The sequence below is a fragment of the Pelmatolapia mariae genome, linkage group LG10_11 (assembly GCF_036321145.2).
Source record: "Pelmatolapia mariae isolate MD_Pm_ZW linkage group LG10_11, Pm_UMD_F_2, whole genome shotgun sequence".
Lineage (NCBI taxonomy): Eukaryota > Metazoa > Chordata > Actinopteri > Cichliformes > Cichlidae > Pelmatolapia > Pelmatolapia mariae.
In genome coordinates, this window is record NC_086236.1 from 67,845,760 (window position 1) to 67,873,199 (window position 27,440).

General features: G+C 39.1%; 1 protein-coding gene across 4 annotated transcripts in view; it reads left to right on the plus strand.

Annotated features, from left to right (window-relative positions):
* The window catches only part of sema6cb (semaphorin 6Cb), a 150,814-nt gene that overhangs the window by 78,675 nt on the left and 44,699 nt on the right, over nt 1-27,440 (plus strand). For all 4 annotated transcript variants that reach the window (XM_063485546.1, XM_063485548.1, XM_063485549.1 and 1 more), the window contains 9 exons: nt 7,717-7,919; nt 12,728-12,842; nt 14,292-14,349; nt 18,415-18,471; nt 18,861-18,962; nt 24,033-24,123; nt 25,025-25,147; nt 26,239-26,327; nt 26,516-26,733. In XM_063485546.1, the coding sequence (XP_063341616.1) occupies nt 7,778-7,919; nt 12,728-12,842; nt 14,292-14,349; nt 18,415-18,471; nt 18,861-18,962; nt 24,033-24,123; nt 25,025-25,147; nt 26,239-26,327; nt 26,516-26,733 (995 nt within the window). In that variant the 5' untranslated portion in view covers nt 7,717-7,777. The remainder of the gene's footprint in view (nt 1-7,716; nt 7,920-12,727; nt 12,843-14,291; nt 14,350-18,414; nt 18,472-18,860; nt 18,963-24,032; nt 24,124-25,024; nt 25,148-26,238; nt 26,328-26,515; nt 26,734-27,440) is intronic.

Here is a 27,440-nt window from a genome sequence, read left to right on the forward strand (position 1 = left end):
ATCGATGGCCTGTGCAACAGGACAACCCATCACTTGTCTGAACTCTGCGGGCACTGAGGTTAAAGCAGCACTTTCCTGGGAGCAGGCTGAGTGGCATTGATGGCGAGGAGGGTCCCAACCTCCCCTGACAGACATGTCTCATCCCGGATGCCATCTTGCCCTCTCTTTTCCATGGCACAATGCAGACACTGTGAGAATAAGACTACATTATACTGACACCAGGCAGTTGACATACTAATCCAAGAACTAAAGGACTACAGGGACCATTGATTTTCTATTCTTGGTAAAATGCAAGAAGCCAGCCATCACTCCTCTTCGACCTGTGATGCTAATGGACTTTTTAAAATGTTGCCACAGTGATCCCCTGGAGCCGTTCTGTTTTTGCCACTGCAGGACCTTTTGAAAAGCACCAAAATCCCAGTTCCTTTAGCTGACATGTTTGTATTCAGCACCCCATCTTCGATGTCTCTGCTGTGTCAAGTGTTGGTACATAGCATCTGCCTGGCCAGCGACAGGTAACACTGGAAGTCTGATTTAATAATGAAAGTGGCATTATAAACATGAACATAAGTATAAACAGTGTTTCTTTTTATGTGTTAAAATACGTTTAAGGATCTTTTTATCTAGGTTGTAACTACACTACAGTGAACTGGCTTGTACCATGTGCAGCATCTACCTAAAATCTCGAATCCACCTATGTGTCTTGTGGGGGTTGTTCTTTCAATTATTGTCCAAGGCTCCTTGATCCCAATTCCAATTTGCAACCACGGCGTCTTTGCGGTGAGCCATTGGAAATCTAATTAGCGAAGTTTCTCCTGTCTGGGAGGGTTCAGGGCAGAGTTGAAATAACTGGCAAAGGAAAGCATTGCTGCAAACATTTGTAGAGAATATTTGCAGCGAAGAATATTTTCACGACATGTTGTTTTTCACATCAGCTTTTGAACGTTAACCGTGGCTTTATGTGGAAATATCGGAAAGTATGCAGGAAGAGCAGGATTTGAGTGCTTGAGAAAAACAACTCAGTGCAGATGGTGATGTGCTGTGTGATTTGTGTCATGGGACTGCAATGAGATTGGTGATCTGATGAACCTTCCAAAGGGAGTTTGGGGAGGGACAATATGGCTCAGGACTCAACAATGAAATGTTTGTCTCACCACACACCATTCATATCATGTGTTGTTTTTCCTCCGGTCACATTAAAATTCCCCTGCAGTTGTTTTGACAGCAAGACAAAAAAAAAAAAAAAAAAAAAATCATGAGCCAAAAATATTCATTAGTTTTACAAAGCTAGAAAACTCAGATATGGTCTGTCATTAGAATGTTTACATTTTTTATTTGTTCATTATGTGGATTTTACAGTTAGGTCCATAAATATTTGGACAGAGACAACTTTCTAACTTTGTTTCTGTACGTTACCTCATTGAATTTTAAATGAAACAACTCAGATGCAGTTGAACTTGAAAAATGTGAGGAAACAAAGCATTTTTTAACAGAATCCCTTCATTTAGGGCATCTGATTTCATTTCAGATATGTGTCCCTGTAAAATCTCTAAACAGCACAGAAAGTCCATCACAGAAGATTAATTGTTGTTGGAGCAGGTTAATGGGGGTATAAAGGGTGCCACAGATACACTAATGGAAACTGATGTTTCTTAAAGCATCTCAACTCTCTATATGCCTTCTTGCATGAATAATATAACACCACGACCCTAATTGTATATCCAGCAGTCAGGGTCTGTTTTCTTCTTCTCTTACTGTTCTGCCTCTCTTGCTAAGTGCTCACTCTGTAAAGCTTGAACACCGCGTCCTCAAACATACCCTACACTTGACTTATCATGTGGAAGCCATATTCTTGGTGTTATTATAGCACCCAGAATAATAGCCTATTTTGTAATGGCCTGCTGAGAGCAGAGGCTAATGTGGCTAATTGTGTCTGAAATTATCATGGAGTCCAGGGATATGCTCGCTCATTATGCTGACCAGTGTTTCCTGCAAATATGTGAGAACAGAAACTAGTGTGGCTTCAGACAAAAAATTCACAGCCAGGGGGCTCAGAGATATCAAAGCGCACAGAGGTGAAAGGTAGACTCAATTCTGTGGCTATCAAAAAATGAGTGGATTAGCCTCCCCACCACTGAAGCACGGTAAGGTCTGGGAATATTAGAGAGTGATTTTTGCATCAGGATTATGCTCTGCTGTTCAGTTGTGCAGCAGGTGTTGTCAGAAAATAGAAGTCCCAGGAGTTGACAGGTGCATACAGAGCAATGCAGGTGATTGAGGATGAAATTGAAATTTAGATTTTAAACGTGACTTTTCACGGGCAAATGGGGACGCGGAACATAAAAATTTACTTGCAGGAGTTTATATATGAATTTAACCCTGGAGAACCCATGGGGTCAGATCCGACCCCATTGGTTTTCTAGGGAAACCATGGGGTCAAATTTGACCCCATGGGTTCTCCAGGGTTAAATGACTGCATGGCTCAATTCATGACAATGATTTAAGGTCATCATTTCTTATTGTTTTAGTCTGATTTATGCATTAGCCCAGAAAAGGCCTGAATTCTGTGTGGATTCATCTTACAAATCCAGATGCGGTGCTGTTGGCTAATCCAAATCAATGTCAGATTATCAATGGTGTGCCACAACATCCCAGAAACACTTACCCCTCCAAAGAGGCCCAACTGCCAGTCTCTCACAGATTGCTTAACACGTCCAGTTCATTAAAAAGAAAATGATCCAAGCCCTCCCATCAAACCCTAGAACACAGAGAGTGAACATGGAATAGGATCAGCACTGGCCTATATCCTTTGGACAGCTGTCAGCTCATCAGCTATCCCTCTCCCTCTCTCCTTAGACTGCACAGAAAGTCATTAACTGATTAGACTTTGTGTTAGGTTAATTTAAGAGAGCTCAGCGTTCCAGAGGGTAGTTGATTTGTAGACACATTTTTCAGTGTGTTTTGCTTTGTCTGCTAGTGTAACAGATTCAAAAGTATAGTTTATGCTCTTTTCCAGTTCTATATCTTTATGTTTCTTTGACTTTAGCAGGGTAGCTTGATTTGATTTGCAGTTGGAAAGGAAATATGCATCTATCTACAACCAGCCCTGGTGCAGCTGTTCAGTTCATCCTGTCTAAAACAAGCTGCTTTAGCTTTTCCTTTAAGCCAGCTTTCTTTTGATTAGCTGCCTCTTATAAACAGAAGGTTTTAACTGTTTAGCGGTTGTGCTCACAGCTGTGGCTGTGAGGACCATATTAACAATATCACCTGTTTTTGATGTTATACAGACCTAATGGCATTAAAAACTGTTGAAAACAGAGCTTTTAGGGCAGACTGAAGACTGTGCTTTTGGCACAAAGGAGTTATTTGTAATATACTGACCTCATTATTTGGAACTTGGGCCATATTTAATATAAGAATCCACTATTGAAACAGTGTCTGTATGAGAGAAAATGGGGAAAGGCATAATAAGTCTACTTTAAGCTGTACAACCAGAACAATGTCAGCGATGGAACAGAACTAAAGGCAAGAGCTTGGACCTTCAGTACGTAATGTCTGTCTGCAGGAAATCTATTATAGGAGAACAATTTTAGTAAGGCCGACTTTAGGTACAAATCCCAAAATGACCCTTGTTTCAATATCTTCCATCCAGAAATTTCCTACAAATATAATATACTGTGATGTTTGATTTCATAGTTTCAGGTAAGCAGTGTCTCTAAAACAATCAATGATGCTGCATTCAGTGCCTGATTCACATACAATAAATCACACCCAGAGAACAAATTTATAATCAGGTGAAATGTTTGATATGCACTGCACAGTGTACACGGCACAGAAATGAGTATTTAATCTTTTTCAAGTGCAGAACTGAAATGTTTTTTTGTGCAACATTGATTCATTGATGTGAGCTTCTTTGGGGGGCCTCATTTGCCAGCATTTAACTTAAAAGTTCAGCAGCTTGTGGAGTATATTTTCATATGATTTGAGCTTGCCAGTATTTCACACTTGAAATCTGAAGGTAAAAATCAGATTTTCTTTTTTTTGGTGGGGGGTAGTTTTTAGCCTTTATTTGGTAGGGCAGTAGAGAGCAGACAGCAAAGAACAAGGGGGGATGATGCAGGAAATAGTGGGTGGAATCTAACCAGGAGCTCTACTTTTCACATATGCTCAACCAGGGGTGGGCGATATATCCAATACACTCGATGAGTATAAAGACAAATCCCTTCTGTCTAGATTTGCAAGTATTTATTTTTGTCACACAGCTTCTAGCAGTAAAGTTTGAAAAATGTCTCCAGCGCCAGTTCAGGATAATGAAGTTCTCAACAGTCTGAAACTCAACCTTAACTACAAGCTAATACAGTATGCACAAACCATGTAGGGTATATTACTTGTCTTGCATAAGCTCTTGTACTCAGTATGGTTGTCTTGTTTTCACACTCTGTTGGTTGCCTTCCTTTAGCTAAGTAGGTTGTCAATAAATGATCTCTGCCTTCCTTTCTCACAAGAATATAGTGTTCCCTGGACACGCTGCTTAGGTTTATGTGCGGCTGTGCGTATTCATGATGAAAGTGGATAAATTTTGACATTCGGCTGTTTTATTGGTAATTTAACGGTATAAATGACAAAAGTTCGTTTAGCCTTTTTCTGCCGTGAATATTTTTGACGTTTTAAGAGACGTTTCTCACTTATTTGTCTTTATAATAACATCATCTGTTTAAATAGCTGCTTCGCTGGCTGGGAGAAAAAAAACAAAACAGCCAAATTATACCGTATGAGGCTAATTCATCAGGTATATCGCTCTCATATACTTACTAAGGCAGGCCACACAAGCTGCTGTAATTCAGAGTAAACACAAACAGACACTCGCCTACTCACGTCGATTTATGGTGTTGTGATCATCGCTTGACCTCATTGCTAAATGCAGTTTTCTGCCTGCATTTAAATGAGGCACACTATTATCAATATTGATGACAGTTCATGTCTCTGTTGACTTAATTTTCTGCTCCCACTTAAAACCATGTGGCCCAAGTCTCACTGCCAAGTGACACAGTGCATAAACTTGGGAGGGCTTGTAAGAACCCCTGTAGAGGACACATTGCCCTCAATAAATTGGCAAGGAGTGCAGGTCATCACAGTTTGAAGTTGGTTTCGACAAATCCCTCTTCCATCCATCTGTTACTGTGTCTTTCCTCAAATATCAAACAGATGTGGAAATTAACATTCATGCATAATCTCAGCCTTGTGTACAATGTCTGGAGCTGTTAATTATTCCCACACAGACACTCGAGTCCAACTTTTATGCAAACTTTTTTTTTTTAAAGAGGAAATATTCTCAGAGCTCCTTTGTCAAACACTTTATTGAGAATGATAATCTGTGATTTGAATTCTTGGAGGTGGATGAGGTTGCAACATCTTTACTTGATAAGCTGTCATTGATGGTTTTTGTTTGTTTTGTTTTGTTTTTTGAGATCATTGACAGATACTGCTTGTGTTGTTATTACATCTTTCTTTGACTTTTCAGTTTTGAAATCTTGATTTCGATGGCAGCACCCTTTGTTCGGCTACGGCGTTGTTCCTTTAATTATGCAAGACAAATTCTTCTCTCATGCTAACAAACGCACAACAAATGAATCACTTTCTGTTTACCACCCAACTTTTTTCAAAGGACGTGCTCTGTGTACATTTGAATGTTTTTAGCACCAGGTGTTCAGATTGATAAATGCAGCAAGTATTTGTACTATTTAAGTATTAAGCATTTGAATGGTACAACCTGGCACATGCAATCTGTTTCCTTACTCTGTGTACTTTAGTGCAGATCTGCTTGCAGGTCATGTTAACATTTTCTGATATCAAAATAAAGCTGCTTTTAAACAGTGAGCCTTTTGAGCCATTTGAGCCTTTGTGATAATGGCCCAGGAAATTGTCCTGCCTTTCTCGGACACTAACCCACACCTAAGCCCAGCAGTGTTTGCCAGTATTGAAAAGATGCCTGATGCAGACAAGGTCCCATTATGTGATTCATTAGAGAGTGCATTTTCATCTGTGAAAATTACTTAATAAATCTGTGAGGCTCTCCAGCTTGAGTTTGTGACTTTTCTCGCACTGATTCTCAATTTCATTTTTTTACCCACTACTATTCATTTTTTTTGACTTTACCATAAGACTTTACCATCTGCATAATGAAATATTTTGTCATTGTAGCTTAACATACCCATTCTTAAGTAATATTTGTATTTATTTTCCAACTTCTGAATTGTTAAACCTTTTTACCCCGGAGACCTAAAAGGCTGACTGGGTATTGCCACCACCCTGCATGGTGGGTGGGCGCAGCGTGGACACCAAGAATCACAAAGAATTAGAAAGTTATGGGAGAATTCAAAAATACCAAAGATAGTGGTCACTTCCAAAAAGCCAATCATCTTCTTTGTAGCAGAATCTGGAAACATATTAGCCTATTGTGTTGTTGCATAAATTCTCAAAAGTGAGTTTCCTACACTTTCAACTCTGGCGGCAGACATATCTACTCTTTACCATAATAGAAATCCATGTAAATATATATTTTTTGTTATTTTTTTCCAAATCAGAAACGTAAATTAGCACAGTGCCAAACTTTTGAAAATGTTTCTTTTAATCTAATATCACAAGTCCTGGTCACCATTGCCTTTAAATTTACAGCCCTGTCACAAATTATCCAGGTATTAGCTTCGTCTTTTTAACCAGACAGACAGATGTGGCAATTCTTTGGAAGGATGCCTTTCAAACATTTATGGTCCTGACCTATAACTCACAATTGATTCTCCATATAAAGCACATAATCCTGCTGCCACTCTCTCACCAGTGCAAACAGAAATGTTGAACATTCTTGCTGCTTCACTTTTTTCATCTTTTTTGTTTGTTTGTTTTGTGTTTTTGCCTTTTTTGTTTTGTTTTGTTTTTTATTTGATGGTCTCCACCTTTAGTTCCTCCTGTAAAAGCATATAGTTGTATGTGAGAGATGTTCATCCTGTTCATCCTCATTAAATTTCATCAGTTTCAGGCTCTCTTTGGTAGGCTCATGAGGTTATGGAAAGTCTTTAAAGCCTCCTCATATTTCTTAACCATTGGTGACTGTTGCAGTTGAAGGAGCTGTTTTTGCCCAAAGCTCATGTGTGAGAGCCACCTTTTAGAGGTGATATTTAAATATACACAGGAGTGACCTTTTACCTTTTACTAAATTAAACAACTGCGAGGACATCTCGCCATATCAGGCTGAACAAGGAGTGTTTATTCTTAAAGACACGGTTGGGCAGTGAATGTTTAAGTGTCCTTCTGGTCAGGGTCCTGCAGCCTGCCTTCTCTCCTGGTTGCTTCCCTCACACGTCTGGTTTGCTCTGACTCCATCTGCCTTTTTTTAATGCATTTGCACTCTTACAAATCAGTGGTTGGGCGGACACTCAATCACATCACTGCATTGGCATGAGGCATTGCATGCTAATAGGAACTAAGATGCCACCTTTAAACATTACTCTAGTCATTCTTCAGTTATGTAATTGTTGCCTTTTAATTTAGAATCTCTATAAAATGCATCTATATCCAATACATGCTACTATATTAGAAGTCGACCATGTTATAGTGTTTGTGTTGACTGTCTTAATTTTATTACACTGAGGTGTCTCAGATGTAATATTGATAACAACAATGCACCAACTCTGTGCCTTTTCTTTTTTCTTTTTTTAGGTTGGTTAGGTGAAACTGCTGTGGGCCATGTGTTACTGGTGAGGTCTCTTCCTCTGCCAAAATGAGGCTGATGGTCGTCTTGCCTCGACCCATCCTGCCAGCCTTCCTGGCTCTCACCTTTGTCGCCTTCTTAGCTCAGCTGTCCTCAGGAGCCACGCCGTTCCCCCAAGACCTGGAACCAATCAGCGTCGTGGGCAGAGAAAGTAAGTTCAAAATCTGTTGTTGCCATGGTGATCTCTGTTGCAGGAGTACATGTAAATCTAGAGCGAGGGTCACTAAGGCATATCTCGTCACTGGGGGATATAGCTTAGTGAGGTGGATGTGTTTAAGGCTATGTTTGCAGCAAGCAAATCTGTAGATGTTTATTCTGCTGCTGGAACAGCTATAATTAAATTTATTTGTTGAGCTCTGCGCTGACTTGGTGTCGAATAAGGTCACTTCAGTTTTAGTATGCATGATTAAAAAAGGTCTTAGTCGGAGCGGAGGTGCAAACTTTTAGCAAATTTGTAGAATAATTTTGATGTAAAGTGTCTAGCGCTGATTTTTTATTTTTATTGCCCATGTATCTGATTCACATTAGGATACAGCTGGACTATTTAGACTGTCCAACAGGCTAAACGTTGTTTTGAATAATAAAGCATTTATTGTATGTGGCATACAACTGGAGTGTGTAAATAATGTATGCAGTATATCATAAAAAGAACATTTTCGCAATGCTCTCATGTAAAAATTCTTCTTGTTTGATTCATTTAGGTTGGTGTAAAAGTCAGCAGCCAAATTTCTCACCAAAATTTTCTACATTTTTCACAGTAGCTTCATTTAGCACTGACTATGAACAGTTGCAGGAAAAATAACTCAGCTGTCACTCTGTGGGTCTTTCATGACTGGTGTGCAAGAACAGCACTGACAAGAAATAAACACAGCAAATATTTCTTTCCTCCCTTGGTTTAGATCAGAGTTTGGCAAACTTGTACTACAAAAAGAGCAATTTTTCAGTATTTTTTGCAAAGCAAAACAAAACCCCATCTGTATGCATGCACAACACATACATACTGCTGTTATAATGAAGGTGACAGCTGGTTAGTTTACTGACATCATAAACATTCTTCATTTTAATTTTCATATTGAGCTTTTTTTCCTGATAAAGAGTTGGATCACCACTGATAATCAATACTTGTCCCTACCTAGGAGACAGTGACTACAATATGGATTTTATTGAGGTTTTTTTTTCTGTTTTAGTTAATATCACCTGACTTAATAAATGTCTGAATTGTCCTTACTCTTCAGTCCCTAATAATACCATAATTTAATTAATTCAAACACATAATAATGCTTTTTTTCCTGTAATCTTTCATATGAACAAAAGATTTTCATCTCTTGATAGCACAACTGTCTCAGCCATATTCCAATGACAGTCGATAGAAGCTAATAATGAATTATTACCCCGGCTCCACATGTTACCACAGCACAAGACATTAAAACTTCAGAGCTACAGCTGGAAACCAGCAAGTTTTTGATTTAAGAGACTCTTGAAGACTTCTAACACACTCAAGACACTGCTCTGTTGGACCACCCTAGGGACCCATCTGTGGCACCCAATAACTGGGAAGGTCTACAGAAGAGGTCTTGGCTGCTAAATGTAATGGCCCATAATTGATTTAAGAGGTGGCTGAGACCATGGCCCACACACTGTAATTGATCTATCTGGAAGAGAGTAACGCTACCATTAGCAGAAATAGCTGCGCTAATAGTGCTATATGTGGAGCTCCGTCCCAGGTGTAATGAGAGCAATTTGTCACTTCTAGTTCCAGCAGGTGACAGCATGGCGCAAGGTCCCTCACAACTCTGAGACATCCATTATGAATCATAGTACTTCGTCAGGATGAAGTCTATGAAATCATACCTAAGTGACTCCTTCTTTTAGAAAGCGGGCAAATAAATTTTCTTACACTTTTGTTTTTGACTGACACCGTGCTGTTTAAGTTGGGCATATTTAGGTTTTCCACAGCCAGTACAGCTGATACAGGTTATACAGAACATGAGGCTATTAATAAAATGTCTAGTCTTGTTTAGGATGCATACACTACACTACCTATTTTCATGATTGGTTTCAGGCAGCTTTTTTGCTATTCTTGGTTCTGTATGATGTCTGAAAGAGGAACTTTCTTTAATATTAACATCTTACACACACAACCTTTTCCTTTGTATGTTAGAGGCAGCCGATCAAGAGATACTGTCCTTAAAAAAGGGACGTTGTTAAGGTTAACCTAAAATCTCTTGTTTCAGTCAGTGAATGAGGTGCTGCTCCAAGGCTCTGCATATGATAAATAAGAATTATTTTGAACAGTTTCTCATGCAAATCAATTCCAACGGGGTTCAAGAATAAAACCCTGCAGTTGATAAAAGGGCATAAAAGGTTCCTTTTAAAAGTTATCATTACTATGCAGTAGCAATAGCTTTTAAATATTGAACTAAGTCCTAGCAGTTATGGATAACATGTCATAACTTAACGTGTGTCCTTGACAGACTGTTTCCCTTTTCTTTCATTTGTTCTTTAAACAGCAGGTGAAAAGATTAAATGCAATCTTTGAAGTGCAGTTTGGGGAATACATCTCAATACAAAATCGGCTTTACAGCATATCAACTTTACCTACTCCCATTGTCCATGAAGCGATCGTGGCTCAAGAGTTGGCAGTTCGTCTTGTAATCGGAAGGTTGCCAGTTCGAGCCCCGGCTCGGACAGTCTCGTCGTTGTGTCCTTGGGCATGACACTTCACCCATTGCCTACTGGTGGTGGTCAGAGGGCCCGGTGGCGCCAGTGTCCGGCAGCCTCGCCTCTGTCAGTGCGCCCCAGGGCGGCTGTGGCTACAATGTAGCTTGCCATCACCAGTGTGTGAATGTGTGTGTGAATGGGTGGATGACTGAATGTGTAAAGCGCTTTGGGGTCCTTAGGGACTAGTAAAAGCGCTATACAAATACAGGCCATTAACCATTTACCATTAAAAGCTAACCATCAAGATGGTCAAGAAATAACATTGTTCTTCATACTACAAGTGTCGCTGGAGCTTCAATGTAGGATTCTGGTGTAGTTCTTTGAGTACTTGGTCTTATGAGTTGTATGTTCTTCTCGTTGTAGTGATCCTAAATGCCTCGAGTCATTATCCTGGATTTTTCTGCTAGCAATGACCTAGCCAAGCCAAACACGGTGTGAAAGTGCTAAAGAGTAATTAGAAATCCTCATTTGCCAAGGGGGAGGATGGCAGGGCGGGCTGTTGAGCCACTGGGAGTCTCTTCACCAGACAGCACAGCAAGGTCCAGCACTCAGCCAGACATTAGGCATTTAAATCTTTAAACAGTCGATTTGAGACGAGTGGTTAAAGGAGCGTGTACGGCTCCCTGTAGAGAGACTAATTTCAGATTGTGGTGTATTTCTAGGGGGGATTGCTAATTCAGCAGCAGCCCAGGTCAGATGGGAAGCTGGAGGGCACTTAATACAGTACTTTACAGACACAGAATGCTCTGGCCTTCAGCTGAATCTTTGCTTAGTTAAAAAAGAAAGAAGACAGCAGGGGAAGTATCTGTGATATGGAAGACAGCGTGGTGTCAGTATTGAGCCAGGCTTATTCCATTTTTGCCTGAAGGATCTTTTTTTAATCAAGCTTTTGAAAGGCATATCCATCCACTGGCTGACTGTCATTTTGTTATTTAAAGTACTGGACACAATCTCCCATTGTTTAAAATAACATTGCCCTCTAGTGAGTTCGTCTGCACTTTGAGTAAGGGAAAGAAAATGAAATTAACATGCAGTAGAGGAAGAAGAAGGAGGAAAATGAAAATCAGCCATAGTGCACCATAAAGTTGATATTATATCACTGTTTCTTTGCACGACTTCCCACAGTTCATCTTATCTAACATTTTATATTTGTTTTTTGTTTTATGATGTTCCTGTTGGTGTAATTTGTTATAGAGGCACTTTACCAGGTGAAGGTATTTAAATGGCATTGATGATAACGCTAACGACATTTTCACACATGAACTTTCGAAGATTTCAGGAGAATCGCGTCGGGATATTTTCCTTTCTCACACGTGTCATGCAGCAGCAAATGGTTTGCGTTGGAGTGAGTACATCATGTCGTTTCTGTGACAGGGATGCATGCAGGAGATGGAACACGTGTCGCCCACTAGTTGCCCTACTTGCACATTCAGCACAATCCTGCATCAGACAGACCTTGCAATAAGGACCTCACAAGAGTATTTAATGTCCAACATTTGCATTTTCGCGTGCGGCTCTCCCTGATAAGTCCTAGAAAAGTTCATGGGTGCAGTGCATGCATGAAAACAGCTTAAGCTAAACTTTCGTGACCTTTGAAACAGGTGAGACTGATTTAAATGTGACAATTAGAATGTCTATTCAGATGTTTTTGATTTGTTTCTTTGTCCTCACTTGGCACAGTCCCCAGACATGTCTGCTCAGAAATGCTTACGAGGAGCCAGTTATTTAAATCAGATTGACTTCTATGACACGACTGCCTAATTTGCAGCTTAGGATGCTATTTTCCCCCCTGATCCACCTCCACAAGTGTGCATTTGCATACAGTGTGAGCTCAGGGTTTTCAAAAAGACGACTAAATTGTAACCTTGGGTTAGTGTTTCTTAAATTGCTAATACTACTGTGGATGAAATTTTTAGCTGTCGTTGTCCAACTGCCTCTATAAATGTGAAACTGAAAAATTGCTTCTTTTTTTTTTTTTTCAAAGGAAAAAAACCCCACTGACATTTGACAAAGACTGAAAATCTCTTTCCTTTATTCCAAATTTTAGTTTTTAAATTTTGATTCCACAGTGAATTGTCACAGTAAAGTTCTGACATTCCTTTCCAGTTTTTTTTTTTTTTTTTTTTTTTTTTGTTGTTGTTGTTGTTGGTGTTTTGGGGTTTTTTTGGAGGGGGGGATGCATATGACAGTCTTATACTTGAATAATTTCTTCTTCTCTTCATCTTTTTGCCCGTGCAGCCTCGTACCTCTACCCCAGCTTCCAGGGACTCATGTCAGACAATGACACTGTCCGCCTGGGTCTGGATTTCCAGCGGATGCTAAGGATCAACCACATGCTCTATATCGCTGCACGGTCAGTCACCATCACTCACCTGCTAATTCAACATAACAAAAGATATAATATAACAGTGTTTACATTGTTTACTGAAGTTGAAAATATGACTCAAAACATCTCATGTAAAACGTTGACCATTACTTCATGTATAAACATACAAATATTAGGACTATAAGGACTAGGGATATTTTCATACATGTGTTTTCTACCAACCTACTGTAAAATCTGTACATTTATAAAGGGATAGTTAATAATGATGAATAATGATCTTACACATTTATATTCATTAGCATCCGTCTATAAGTCTGATACTATGTTAACATGTGCATGGTTGCACAAAGGCTTCAGTATAATAAATGTTTTTGTGAGTAATTATAATCATGTTTCTTTAACCTAAACCTTTATCCACACACTTCTTAAATAGTTTGATAAGCAGCCAACAAGCTCTGAATAATTTATCTGATTATATAAGCAACACGTTTACCCATTTGGAGTTTTTTTTAGCCAGTAAAGCTAATTAAGTCAGTTTATTTGTTCTTTCCTTTTTTGCAGCAAAAATAGGGCAAGGGGTAAATGGGCTCTTGGAAGGACACAATGAAGAAAGACAAAATTTGCAACTAATTGTCAGGGAGGGAAAATAGCCCAGCAAAAGAAATCTGTGTCAACAGTACAGATATTATATATTAAATGCATAATAAAGAACTCCAAGAAGGCTAAGTGAAAGTAAAATGTGATTAGGGAAAAAACACATGGCTACAGAAACTGCTTCTTGCAATTTTACATTCTTGTGAAAATGTAAAACTTCCAAAAGGTAAATGTTTCCAAAATGAAACTTTTAGCTCTTTGTGAACTATATCTCAGGCAGCACTTCTGCATCAGACTGCTTTCATGTTTGCAGTTTAGCAGAACCTCTGAAGTTTTTTCAAGTGCATTACACAGCCTAATTTGCACATTGCTCTGCCACTCAATCAATGTGTTTTAGGTTAATTATCTAAACAGTACAGGGTTGCACCTTCTCTGCTCAGTTACATTGTGCAAAATAAGTTCTGCTATAGTGTTTGGCTCTATCCCAAAATAAAGTGCTCCCACTGCCAAGAACCCAGTCCGAAAAGTTATAGAGGTCCTATATGCACATAAACTGGCTTAATATTTTCTACAGCTGCGTGCAACAAATGCATTCCTCACTTCACAAAGTGATTCATATAGGTTTTGTCGATAGTTGGAAAACTCGTGTGATGTCCTGAAGCCAAAAAGCCAATAAACCTTGCCTGTTAATCCACCTCCCAGTCTGTGTTGCTGCACAGCTGTAATCAATTGCACTCAGAGAAGAAAGGAGAGTTTTGGGGCAGGTTTTGGTGAATTGGTTAAGTTAGATGCTTCTAAAGCTTTGCATTGGAAAAAAAAATATGAAGGATTGCAAAAAGAATGTAAAGATGACCCCAATAATGTCGTGACACTTTCTTGCAGGGACCATGTGTTTGCGATCAATCTTGCAGCTTCATCTGAGCAGATAATCCCACAGCAGGTAAGTGTCTGTCTGCTATCATGATTAAAATCTTCCAATGTGTTTATTTCCATCTTATACAAAAAAACCCACCATAGCTATATTCTAGTTCAACATAGAACTTTTAATTGATACATGTGTTTAGGTCGATATTCATTTATTTAAGGACATTTTATTTATCTTGGATCATGCACTTGCCATTTGCTTTTAAACCTTAACAACGGTCTGTTGATTTTTCTGAATGCAAAAACTCACTTCAGAGGTAAATTCTTTCTGTAAGACTCTGACATTTAAGGAACGTTTGATCTCTCAATCCTTTGCGATCCTTCACGATCAATACCAATAATGTGAGCGTTATCAGGCTTACTTGACTATTTTGGTCTGTTAAAGTTGAAATAAGTTTTAGGATTCTGTGCTCATTAAACATAAGATTAACTTTAAAGTCGTTCACATAAGCGAACATGGGCTTTTACTTGCCAATATTAATAGTCTGGATAATACATCACCGGGACAAAATAGACCTGTACCCATTTTAAGGAATGGTTTGAACCAAGGTAGAGCTCTTTGTGCAGCTTTTCCTTTCTTGTACATTTTTTGTTCTTTTTTTTGAACAGTGGTGTTTTTATAGGGGGGCTGGGCTGTTATGTTTGTATCTCGTTATTTTGCTTTCTACCCTTTGCCTTTCCCTTTCATTCAAGTATTAAGCAATCTCTCTTCAGACATCTATATCCACTACAAGTGGAGCGCTGCTCTTGTTGCGTTTGAAGTGCCATGTTCACTCCTATCTGAATCTCATTTGTCAAACATGATTGCACTTAAATAAAAGCCCTCCAAGGCTTGGACTTTTGTTTGGTTGTATATAAATTACTGCCAAACACGGATATTTATTCTGATAACACCTCCGTTCCACACTGAGGACATCTAAACTATTGATTTGGGTGTGGAACAAAACACAAAAAAGGGGAACCTTTGAACAAAACTATGTTGGTCATTTTTTTTCTGCTGGGTTATATGAGGACTTGAACATTGAATGTGTGTATATGATGTGCATTTTTTTTCCCAATTCACCCATACTGCTGCTGCCTCCAGTGTGACAGCAGGAACTGAGAGGAAAATTATTAAAGACTGTATGAATACACCGCTATCACATTCTCGCTGTCCTACCCTGTTATCCATCTGAGTTCAATTGGTGGTGTGTGACTGACTCATATCAGAAAATGGTGGGTCCCCCATCATCATAGATCCATTCCTTCATGGCGGCTAATTTTTAAACTAGCTCTTCATTTTTCACACCGGGTGCTCATTCGCATTCTCCCCTTCACCAATCTCCCCGGGCCTGGGTGGCCAAAAGTAATTATTAGTAAACCGAATTGAGCGTGGACAAGGCAAAACCTATTACCATAAATGCTGAGTCCTACTGAATCATTTTGGACCTTCACAAAGTCACCTCAGAGGTCTTCGAAACAAAGGCGTTTTTCTACGCCAAAGTGTTGGCTGTAAAATCAGTGTGCCGTGTACTGTTTACAAAATGATGGATTTGGTGTCAGAAATTTGACTCATGATCTTGGGTTTTATATAAAATGTGTTAGACCAAAGATGTGCAACACCCTGTAGCACCAGGGGCGTCTCACCTTTAGAGTAAGGTTGGCAATGTGTAGTTTTTTTACAGACAAAATCATTTAAATAAAAGACCAAAAAGCAGGAATGAATGAATCCTACTGTAAGTTGGATTGTATGTATATCACAAATGTGTGACTTGTGCTTTATTTTTTTTATCTCGGCCCTATCTAAACTATCATGTGTTATTCGGGTGCTTGAAATCTCATCCATAGAAATTGTGTGATGACTATTTTTCATCCAGTGTGCTCAAGCCAAGTGAAAAGACAGGGTTTAAAATCCAGAAATGTAAGAGAAGTACTGAGATATGTTTTAATTCAATTTTTTTGACAATGAGAAAAATACATATTAATAGTAACCTTAATCTTTTATTCATTCATTATCATGTTTATTTGAGAAAGTGGAAATGAAATAATACTAACTTTGTAGATGTACCCTTAACAATTAAAATGCAAATCTATTCTTCATAAGTTTTGCTATACTGAAAGCTGTCCGAGAAAATTGAGAGCCAGCCCCAAGAAATGGAGAACAAGGTGCCTGTGGGATGAATTGTGCTTCAGGGACTTGTGGTCCAGCAGAATTGAAACCTCAGCTTCAATAAAGAATCAAGATGCATTTTAAACCGGTGTGGCTTTCTGTGAAGCTTTAGCAAAGACATAAAAAATATGCACGTCCCTCTGGCACTGTACAATATTACTTTAAAATCTGTTGTTACAAACCTGGGTTTTAAGATGGACAGTGATTTTAAATTAGACAGTCAAATTAGGGCTACTGTCAAGTCCAGTTTTTATCATTTAAGGCGCTTGGCAAAGATAAGACCTATTTTATCCAGGCCGCATCTTGAAACGGTAATCCATGCTTTTATTTCATCTCGTTTAGATTACTGTAATGCACTGTATTGTGGAGTTAGTCAGCGTCTTCTCTCTCGTCTGCAGCTTGTCCAAAATGCTGCTGCACGACTTTTAACCAGAACTCGTAAAAGAGAGCACATAACTCCCATCCTGGCTTCAGTCCATTGGCTGCCTGTATATCTTAGAGTTCATTTTAAAATTCTCATGTTTGTGTTTAAATGTTTAAACGGTCTTGCCCCAACTTACCTCTCTGAGCTTCTGCATCCTTACTCACCCCCCAGGTCTCTCAGGTCAGCTGACAAGCTGCTCCTGGAGGTACCCAGGTCCAAGAGAAAGCTCAGAGGGGACAGGGCCTTCTCTATTGCTGCTCCTAATCTGTGGAACAATCTTTCCCAGCACATCACTGTCCACTTTTAAAACATGTCTTAAAACCCATTTTTACTCCTTGGCATATGACACAGTATGACCCTGATTTTATTGATTTTATTGTTTTAATCTAATGTGCTGATTTTATTGTTTTAAATGTAATTCTCATCATCATTTTTTATACTATTATTGTTTTTGCTATTTGTGCTAATTTTATTATTTTAAGTGTCATTTTAATAATCATTTTATTTTATTTTTTTATTTTTTTTATTTATTTTATATTATTATTATTATTATTTTTCTTAATTTTTTAACATGTTCAATGTATCATTTTTGGCATGTCAAGTGTACAGCACTTTGTGTTCAGCTGGGGGCTGATCTGAAAGTGCTATATAAATAAATTGCTTGCTTGCTTAACCAAGTATGGCACTGGATTTGTGGCACATATTTTCTGTTGGTGGGGACACATTTACCTAAAGCTCATTTCACTCAAAAATGTATGTTAATTTGTGGCAACGAAGAGAACTCTTGGTCTGGATATCGACCGACTGCACAGAAATATTGAATACTTTAATATTGGCAGCCTTCCACTCAAGCTAGCCAATTTGTTCCCAGACAGCCAATTGAGCCATGCAGCTCTTATCTGCTCACATGCTATTGAGAAATGAGTTTGAATAATTCCAAGTATTTAGCCTGGTATTGATAAGTTCTGAGAAAATTTGGCCAGTAAATTAGTCGGCAGTTTATGGGGGAACATTAATCCTTCAGCTGGCAGAGCTTGTTAACAAGCTGATGGATCTTTTTCAATAAAAGCCTGCTGAATGACTAGCACGGCTACAAAAAAGTGTATTTTGTCGTGTCTACAAAATAAGGACAGGGCTTTTGGCCGGCAGGTTAATTGAAGCTAATTGACTCCTCCTCATATAGACAGTGAAGTGTTGCGAGCAGCGCTTTGTGTTTTGTTTCGCTTGTGTGTGCATTTTCACAGATCCAGAGTTATCTCGCAGAGTGATTTTTATCACTGAGGCGCCACAATGCTTAACTGCCCACTGATGAGCTGCTCAAGCCGCAGCAGGCATCGCTGATATTTCTCTGTTTGCTTGTTTTTCTCCACAACAGTTTATTGAAATTAATGAGATTTTCATCACAGCTGTCTCGTAATAGCACTTGAACGATTGGGAGCAACAAAAGCTGGGATGGTGAGAAGCAGCTTGTCTTTGAGCTGACAGTTGGCTCTCTGTTCATTTTTCAGAAACTGACTTGGAAGACGAAGGATGTGGAGAAATGCACTGTGAGAGGGAAAAACAGCGTGAGTATAATCTTCCAGACACATACACATTCTCATTTCGTTCTGTTTTCGGTCTTGGGTTTCACTTCTTACGTCTTCTGTTCTCTGTATTTGCCTCTGCCTTCATTTCCTGAACACTGAAGTTTTCTAATGTGCAAAAGTAGTGTGCAGGTAGCCTATCAGAAATGCAGCCATCAGGAGAGACATGAGTTTTTGGCATCACATTTTTCTCTCCAGAGCAACGGCGAAACCACAAGAATCGCCCTGGGGATTACGATAATGACTGTGAAAACACAGAAAACTGTTAACCTGCTACAACTCCTTCTTTGATTGTGTTTTTGCTGTGCCAGGACCCACAACGGACCGGCTTTATGATGTGCAATAATGTCCAGGTCTTTTTCTCCTGACAGGATGAATGTTACAACTACATCAAAGTTCTGGTACCACGCAACGACGAGACGTTATTCGCCTGCGGCACCAACGCTTTCAATCCCACCTGCCGTAACTATAAGGTAGGAAACCGTACTCCTGTGTGCCGCCTTCTGGCCTCAATTACAGATAAGAGATCATATTACAGCTGTTATGAGGTTCCCTGTCCTTGTATATTTTGTCAGCTGGATGCTGTTATTTGATTTGGTAATGGAAATGACAAAGTTTAAGCTAAACTCATGCCACATTAACACCTCATGGGCTTTGTGTGCAAGTCATCAGGATGATATGTGATAACATGTCTCCATGACCTGGTTTTTGTAGTTATCTGTGCATAAAGTGACAGTTGAAACCTTCAGGGGCCACATGCATCACAAGCACTACTACATATTGAAGTAAGATGGCAGAACTTGAGTGATTGAGTGGTGGTGCTTGAAATCCTCTATTGACATTTGTGATGAAATATCTCATAAGTTTGATATTTGTTTTTATGAAATAGAAAAACATGTCATGCACACTTATGGAGAACATGCCCTTAAGGTTGGTTGGTTAATAAATAAATAGCTGGCCGGGCTGTCTTAGAGAATAACACCTTACAGCAGCTGCACCAAAGATAATTATTATGTTTCATCATAATATAATAGAGCAATTTGAACAATTGAACTCTACAGCATGCCATACATTAATTTACTATTAAGAAAACTGGTCAAATAGATGAATTGCATAAAGTGGGTTAAATTAAAGGTCAGGCATGCGTATGGAGCCCTGAATATTGTAAATAACAAGCCGATGCAGTATCTGTAATAGTCAGCTAGAGCTTGAACAATAGATTAAAAAAAATGTTAGCAGCACTTGGGAAAAAAGACATCTACTGTGATGCAACACCCACAAAGACTGCCACAAAGATAGGTCATTCTAGGTTGAATGCAGCATTCGTCAGCTTTAAAAGAAGTCTGGCAGTCAGCACTTCAGCGATAATACAACAAACAGCTGTGAGCTTAAGCTACAGGCACGCCTAAAAAGATAACTGGAAAAACTGATTTAAGACATCAGCAGAAGCAGAGTGAACACACAGGCTGAAAGCGGACAAAATAAAGAACCAGCTCTTAGATGTTGAAATAAACACACACAAATATGGAGCCCAAACATTTAAATATTAGCAGAGTATCTGTACTTAACATTGCAGTAATATTTACTGCAATGTATTCCCATATTTGGGTGTTACATAGACTTCAAACTTTGATGTTGATAGAACAACGTGTTGGCAAAACACGAAGAGCAGTCTGTTGACTGAACACAAAGTATGCTGATGGTGCCTTGATTCATACCGCTTAGACAACAAAGCTGAATGAGTGGGGAGTGAGAATATAAGGGGCCATAATGGCACAAAGTTTGAGACAAATCCACGCTAGTGCATGAGGCTCTCAGCTGCACCTAGCCTCCCTGGTTACTCCACCACTTTAGAGATAAATAACAGTGTTTCTAGCCAGCTGAAAGCACTATATTTTAGCAGGAGCACAGGTACAATTTGTGTACGGACAATGTGAGTGTAAGTCTTCCGCAGTTTGAGGACTATTGAAAAACCTGACAGGAAGCAGTGCAGTGGAAGCTCTGAGGTGACATCACAGCTCTGGACTGGGATTCACAGCAGGCTATTAGAAGAGGAGGGAGTAGACGTCCTACAGCACTGACTGTAAATCTAAGGGTGTGGGGGAGTCTGCAAACCAAAGAGGAGTTGAATAACTCTAGACTTTAGTTTTTACAGTTTTCTTCTTCCCCCCAGTGCGCTAACCCACAAAGTAACTCCTGGGGTTTCCAACAGTCCACAACATTAGAAATTAATTAGAATTAAACATTTTCAAAATAAGGGATTATTTTGAAGAAGCATAATGGATCTGCTGTAGAGAGCAAAGTAAAAAAGTTTTCTGATGGCTCCTTGTTTCCTGGTGGATGCATACTAAGAAGTGTAATTAACAATATTTAACCAAGTGCAGTGCATAAAGATAGCTGTTTAATTTCTTACACTTTTGTAAAACAAAAAATAATCTGCCAGATGTTTAAAATGAGTGTTGCCCTCACTGCGGCATGATTATGTCTAGTCATTCTATTGAATAATGCTCAGTCTCGTCTCGGGGCTTATAGAAGCAGGATCTCCACAGGCTGTTTGCTTCCAGGATCAAATCCTGTCTCAGTCATGTCCTGAAGGTCCTGTAGAGAAGTTGATATAAAATGTTTAGAGAACTGCGTAGCGACCTACATTCACACATTATCATCATCTCCCTGCCACAGACTCAATTTTGGTAAAAAGAGCAGCTTTACATTTTTACTAAAACACATCCACACGTTCGTTCTCTCTGCAGCCCCCACACCCTTTTTTTTTTTTTTTTTATCTTTTCTGACAAGAGATGACTATCCACACAGCTGGGGAGAGAGGGAGGAAGTGTAAATCATATCAAGGAATCTGTCTCTGGGAATCCACGAAAAATCTGTGGAAGACAGTAGGGGATTGAGTCAGAGGCATGTGTGTGTGTTGTTCAAAGAAACGAATGGATGCCCAGCCATGCACTGGCAGCTTGACTGACCAGGCTGCTGAGACAGCTGGTGTGTAGACAACAGTGAGGCTGTCTTCAACATGCGGTTACGATACAACTAAACCTTGAAGCATCAAATCCGTCTGTCTTCATGTGCCCACTGGGGTAACGACCCTACAGTCACTGCACAACTTTGCTGAATCCTAATTTCTCTCTGATGTTCTCTCTGAAGTATGTTTTTGGGGATTAACAAACTGCTGTGAGAAGTTGGCTGAAAACTGGTGATTTGTATTCAGATGTAAACAGAATTAATTCTCGCTTAAAGAGGACCAATCTTCTGATGATTACTGATTGGGAACTGAATGGGACTAACCATGTTTGTTTTGTTTTCTTTGTTCAAAGTCCTCCTGATTGTATTAATGTTTTCTTCTCATTAGTTACACCATTTAGTAACATCAGAATAACTTTCTTGATGAATTTTCGGGGGTTCAAGGTTTCTTAGAGGTTGAAAGCTTCCATGGATGTGAGATTCGGAGTCTATTTTGGAGAATTAACTTACTTCGTACATAATGAATAAATACTGTGGAATGCACTCAGTCCCTTGCAAACATTCCCAGTGTTGAAAAAATACCCCAAAATTGCTTCTTTTTTTTTTCTTTTTTTTTTAAATAATTTTTGTTGCAACATTTCAAGGAAAAGGTCCAATACGCATTAGAAGTTACAGTTTTATCTTTACTGTCTAACCCGTCTTACGCTAAAAATTTTAACCATGTTTGTTTATTTAAAGATTTTTTTTTTTTGATTCGTTAAGCTGTAAAACACATTAAAAGCACTTTATCTTTACTGCTGTTACCTTCACTTGTGCAACTCTTCACCTGTATTTTTGTGAAAAGCACTATTTACCAAATCTAATCAAAGTTCACCTTTTAATGCTGAACAAGAGGCGCATACAAAAAAAACAAACCACTGCACTGTAATTCTTTTTATTACTGCAACAGCAGCACAAAATAAAAATCTCAGTCAAAGCACTTGAAGCTACACCAAAGTGATATTTGGGGCAGAGCTGTTGTGCTGGATTACATCAGCTTCAGGAGTGTAGTGTAGCATAAACACATACTCTGTTAAGAATCTGAAGTGTTTTGTACAAATCCCTTGAGACATTTATGCACAATTTAGTAGGCAAAAGTCTATTGTAAGGTTTTGTCTTGCTTATTTTCTCCTCTACTGCATGATCTTATTGCCAAATGTACAGGGAGCAGGCAGCCATTAACCCGCCAGAAATGTGAAGTAGGTTTTTACAGCTAAACTGGTGTGAACGAGCTCAGTCACAGGGTGCTGTTGCACCACAGTTAGCTGCAGTTGCTGCGCTGGAGAATGGATTACAACACATTTCCAGTCTTGCATATTGCTACAAAAGCAAAGTCCGTAAAGAGTAGATACCAACCAATGTTCCCTTAACCCCAACTCATCGCGGCCTTTTTGGAACAGCAGCCTAACTCTAACTTAACCCTAAGCTTACAAAATATATCCGTACCTGACAGTGTGAACTTGAAGTGGTCTTGTCATGTATTATAGTCTCTTGGAAAACAGCACCTGCTGGGGAAAGTGGTTTACCATTTAAGTGCAGGAGAAAAACACACTGGCTTGTATTTTTTAAAAACAATCTCTCGTGGGGACGCAGTGAAACTTGTTTTGGTGAAACATTTGCACACAGGGAGGTGGGTGCTGTCATGAAATGGCTAATGCCTATCAATAGAGAAAAACATAAAAACTGTAAAAGACATTCACAGTCCAGGCTGGCTGAAAGAGTATTGTTTTTTTTTAATATTCTGAATATTGTAACGTGCAAATATAGGTTTAGATAAAAGTTCTTCCCTTTAAAAAATGCAGTATATTTCTCCTAAATACAGAGCATATGTCTTGTATTGCTCATGTTATAGTTGTGTAACTGTTAGGTTATTACGTCCACTCCACATTCATGACCTCTCTATTTAGTTTTGTAGAAAGGACCGAGTTTGACAATCATCTCGCAGAATAACAATAGAACAGCAATTACACAAAGCTATGTGTTGAACAAGCCTGAAAAAACCAGGCCAACGTGTTTATGGACTGTTAACGTGGTGTATGTGTGTCAGTCACCTTGTTGACGCAGAGGGCGGCGAAGTCGCTCTGCTGGGTTTCTCTTGTTGTTGTGTTTGAGGCTCGCAACCTTGTTAACAGCAGGGCTGGAAAAATAGCAGCTTTAATATCTGTGCCTGAGAGATAAACTGGCCTCTCTGCTTTCACACATCTTTTATGGAAATGACCTGTATACAATACACCAAATAAAACTAATCTTTATGATGCATGTGTTGCCTTTCATTATTACACATTGATTTGGTACACCTCCTTTGCGTCCAACTGCAATTCTCACTGCATTAAAGACTTTTGGTGTTTGAGGCTGATTTTTTTTTTTTTTTTTTTCTGTCAGAGCAGAAACAACCTCGTGGGTTTACAAGTGTAAACAGCGGTGTTGTTTTCTTGTTTACAATTGTCACTCTGTGTTTTATAGCCCATTCTTCTGTTGGGTTAGCTTTGAAGCTTTGTATACGGCCTTGTAAAGCTGCCTCCTTTCTGTCCTAGATGTCGACACTGGAGCAGGAAGGGGAGGAGGTGGTGGGACAGGCTCGATGTCCCTTCGAGTCCCGCCAGTCCAATGTCGGCCTTTTCGCAGGTAAGTAGTGACCCAGATGATGTTCAAACTTGAAATCTCACAGGTTCAGGTTTCTCACTGCTGATGATCTGCGCTATGACATTTTTATTATATAGGTCAGGCTTGGAGTAATGTTTTTTTTTTTCTTTTTAATCAAACTAGCGTTTATTAAATGAACTTGAAGTCGGGTAAAACGATGTTCGTGGTGGACTATATTTCCACATTTAGTTTTTTTTATATTAACCTTGTGAAAATATGTTATAAATGTATTAGAAGGAGGTGGAACAATAGGAAAATGATGTTCATCTTTCAGAAACAGAAGAGGATGATTTGCTAAAAGTAGGTAGCTGTTATATATAAAGGACCATTTCTAATCAATAGTCTTAAACGTGTAACTGCACTTGGTGTTCTGTCTCTCTGACGTGGTAATTGGATACTAAGATAATAATATATAATCTGCTAAACTGCATGTTAACTTCAATTAGTGCCTCATTGCAAGTGTGTCTCAGTAAGAGTCTGAGCTAAAAGCCTGAAATGTCGATATAATTGAGTATCTTGGCATAAGTCATCAGATGGTATAATCTGAAGTTTCCCCTTCACAGATCCCGGTTTGTGGTTAGATTTACTGCTTTATGAACATAGCAGTGAAGCAAGTTGATACATTGTGAACACACCAGGGTCAAGTTCAGGGAAGAGAGAGCCAAACGTACACTCAATCCTGCCAGGTTTCCACTGACATTTATGCAAAGTTCACACAGGCTGTTATTAAAGCTTGCATAGTCTCCTACAACTGCTCTCCTTAGCCTCCTTTTAAAGAGGAATAAAAGTCACCTGTGACCAAAATAGACACTTAAGAGAAGTGGGTTAGTGGCAATTATGATCCTTGACTGTAGTTCTCAATAACTTTTTTCCTTTTTCTCAGGTGGTGATTTCTACTCTGCCACCATGACTGACTTCTTGGCAAGTGACGCAGTTATTTACAGAAGTTTGGGTGAAAGCAGCCCTGTGCTGCGTACAGTGAAGTATGACTCCAAATGGCTGCGAGGTGAGAAGCCAATGCGATAAGGTGTAATGTAATGGCATATCAAATGCAGCTGTGGCTCTGTAATGCGGTTGGTGGTAGGTTAAGGAAATGGAAGATTTTCTGATATGGCGTGTGATCTGAGACCTTGTTTCATTTCAGATGACATCCTAAATGTGTAAACTACTAAAATTCACCGAGCTTTGAGGTCTAACGCAGGGCTTATCAAATCTTGTACAAACATTTACATGGTTGTCATCTGTAGGTAGCACTGACCTTTAAACTGAACCTTTATTTTGGAAGTAACTTTCTTCGTGTCCAGGTTTATGTTTTTCCACACTTTCAAGCCGTTACAAATAATTAATAAACATCGGTTTCATTTGTCACAATCTCCCCTTTAGTTTTTATTGGCACTGATACCAACAAATATTTTGTCACTTAATGAGGGTATTTTCTCAGTTAATCTGTCATCCCCATATATTAAATATTTCCCCTTCATTGCAGATGTGAGTAGCCTCATCCAGTGAAGTGAGAAAGATGCGTAGAGTATCTTGACTTGTTATGTGTCACTTTCTTTATGCATTTAATTTCATCTGATTTCAAAAGGGAGGAAAGAGACAATCTCTTTGCCTCATCTGGGAGGAAAACGGAGCTGAATCAACCTTCCAGTAATAAGAATGTTTGATTGTTATCATCACAATAATTGCTAATTAATTTGGCGTTAATTGTTTTAGCTATATTATCTTTATGTTCAATAGATTAATTTTTTTATCCTCGTTAACAGCGCTGAGCGAGTGGGGTCATTTCAGTAAGTAAGCTATATTCGGAGTTGTAGAAAGTGCTGTTGCAGAATGTTTCAAGTTAGGGTGCTATCTTTATTTCACTACTGATGCAGGACTATCTCTGCTATTTCACCCAAATAAAGATCTGTTATTGGAAGAATTGGAAGAACATTTTTCTCTGCTAAAATTTGGATTTTCCATTTTAGAGCTCAGGCGTTTCACATTTATCTATGATTTATAAACCAAATTGAACATCTCTGTTTACCAGCTCCACGTCCAGCCTGTCATATTGGAAATAAGTCATCATTACCATTTTTTTCTTGTCCTCTACAGAGCCCCATTTCCTCCATGCCATTGAGTATGGGAACTACGTGTACTTCTTCTTCAGCGAGATCGCAGTGGAGTACACCACTCTTGGCAAGGTGAGGTACTCATTTCAGAGCAGACACTCCAAATCCACACACAAATTTGTGTTGTGTGTTGTTTAAGCTTGTTGTAGTTTTTGCTCGAAGTCAACATGCAGAGCACATTCCTGACTGCTGTTCAATATTCCGTGTCGGCTGCGTCTGAGTGTGATGATTATAAATGATTTCCACTCCTGTCCCCTCAGGTGGTTTTCTCAAGGGTTGCACGTGTTTGTAAGAACGACAATGGGGGCTCCCCGAGGGTGCTGGAACGTTACTGGACATCATTTCTTAAAGCTCGGCTGAACTGTTCTGTTCCTGGTGATTCTTTTTTCTACTTTGATGTTCTCCAGTCTCTCACCAATGTACTGCAGATTAACCATCGGCCGACTGTGCTCGGAGTCTTCACCACACAGGCAAATAGGTTGGCATTTTTTCATGTTTTTTTCAAAGTAAAGATGAAATTGAAATGTTAGTGTTGTAGTTAGTTAGTAGTTAGTGTGATAATTTCTCTCAAGCCACGTTTGTTTAATCCTCTTTTATTTGATCTGCAAATTTGACCTGTTAACAATGAAATGTTACAGAATTCGATAAAGAAAAACATCTTCGCTAAAGTTAACCCAGAAAATGTTTGTTTTCTTCGATGTAACTTACTAGGTACTACATGAGTGGTATCTCAAATGCTATCACTAGTAATCTTTTTTCACTTGTCTGCGTCTTCTGAAACGTCACTGAGCCAAACTAGCAATTTACACTATTCTGATGGACTTTTTGGCTTTCAGTGAAGGTCACTGACAAACAGGAAGCAGTTCCTCTCATGCTCTGCAGGTCTAAACTCTTACAGACATCACCCAGCAGACACAAATGTTCAAATCAGTCTGATCGGGTGTTAAACTGAGTTTAAGCAGCCAGCTTTTTCTAATTTCTGATTGGTTCCATATGAGAATAGATCAGTTATATGTTCTGCCCCCTGTGCTCTGCTGGCGCCTCACTATTCTCTGACAGAGAAGACTTTTGTTTTTCTCCACATGTGAGAAAGAGCAACATCTGATAATATCAGAACCTGATTTTCATGATTGTCTGGAGTTCATATGTCAAAGTCATTCGCTGCTTTCCATGAAAACATGCGGT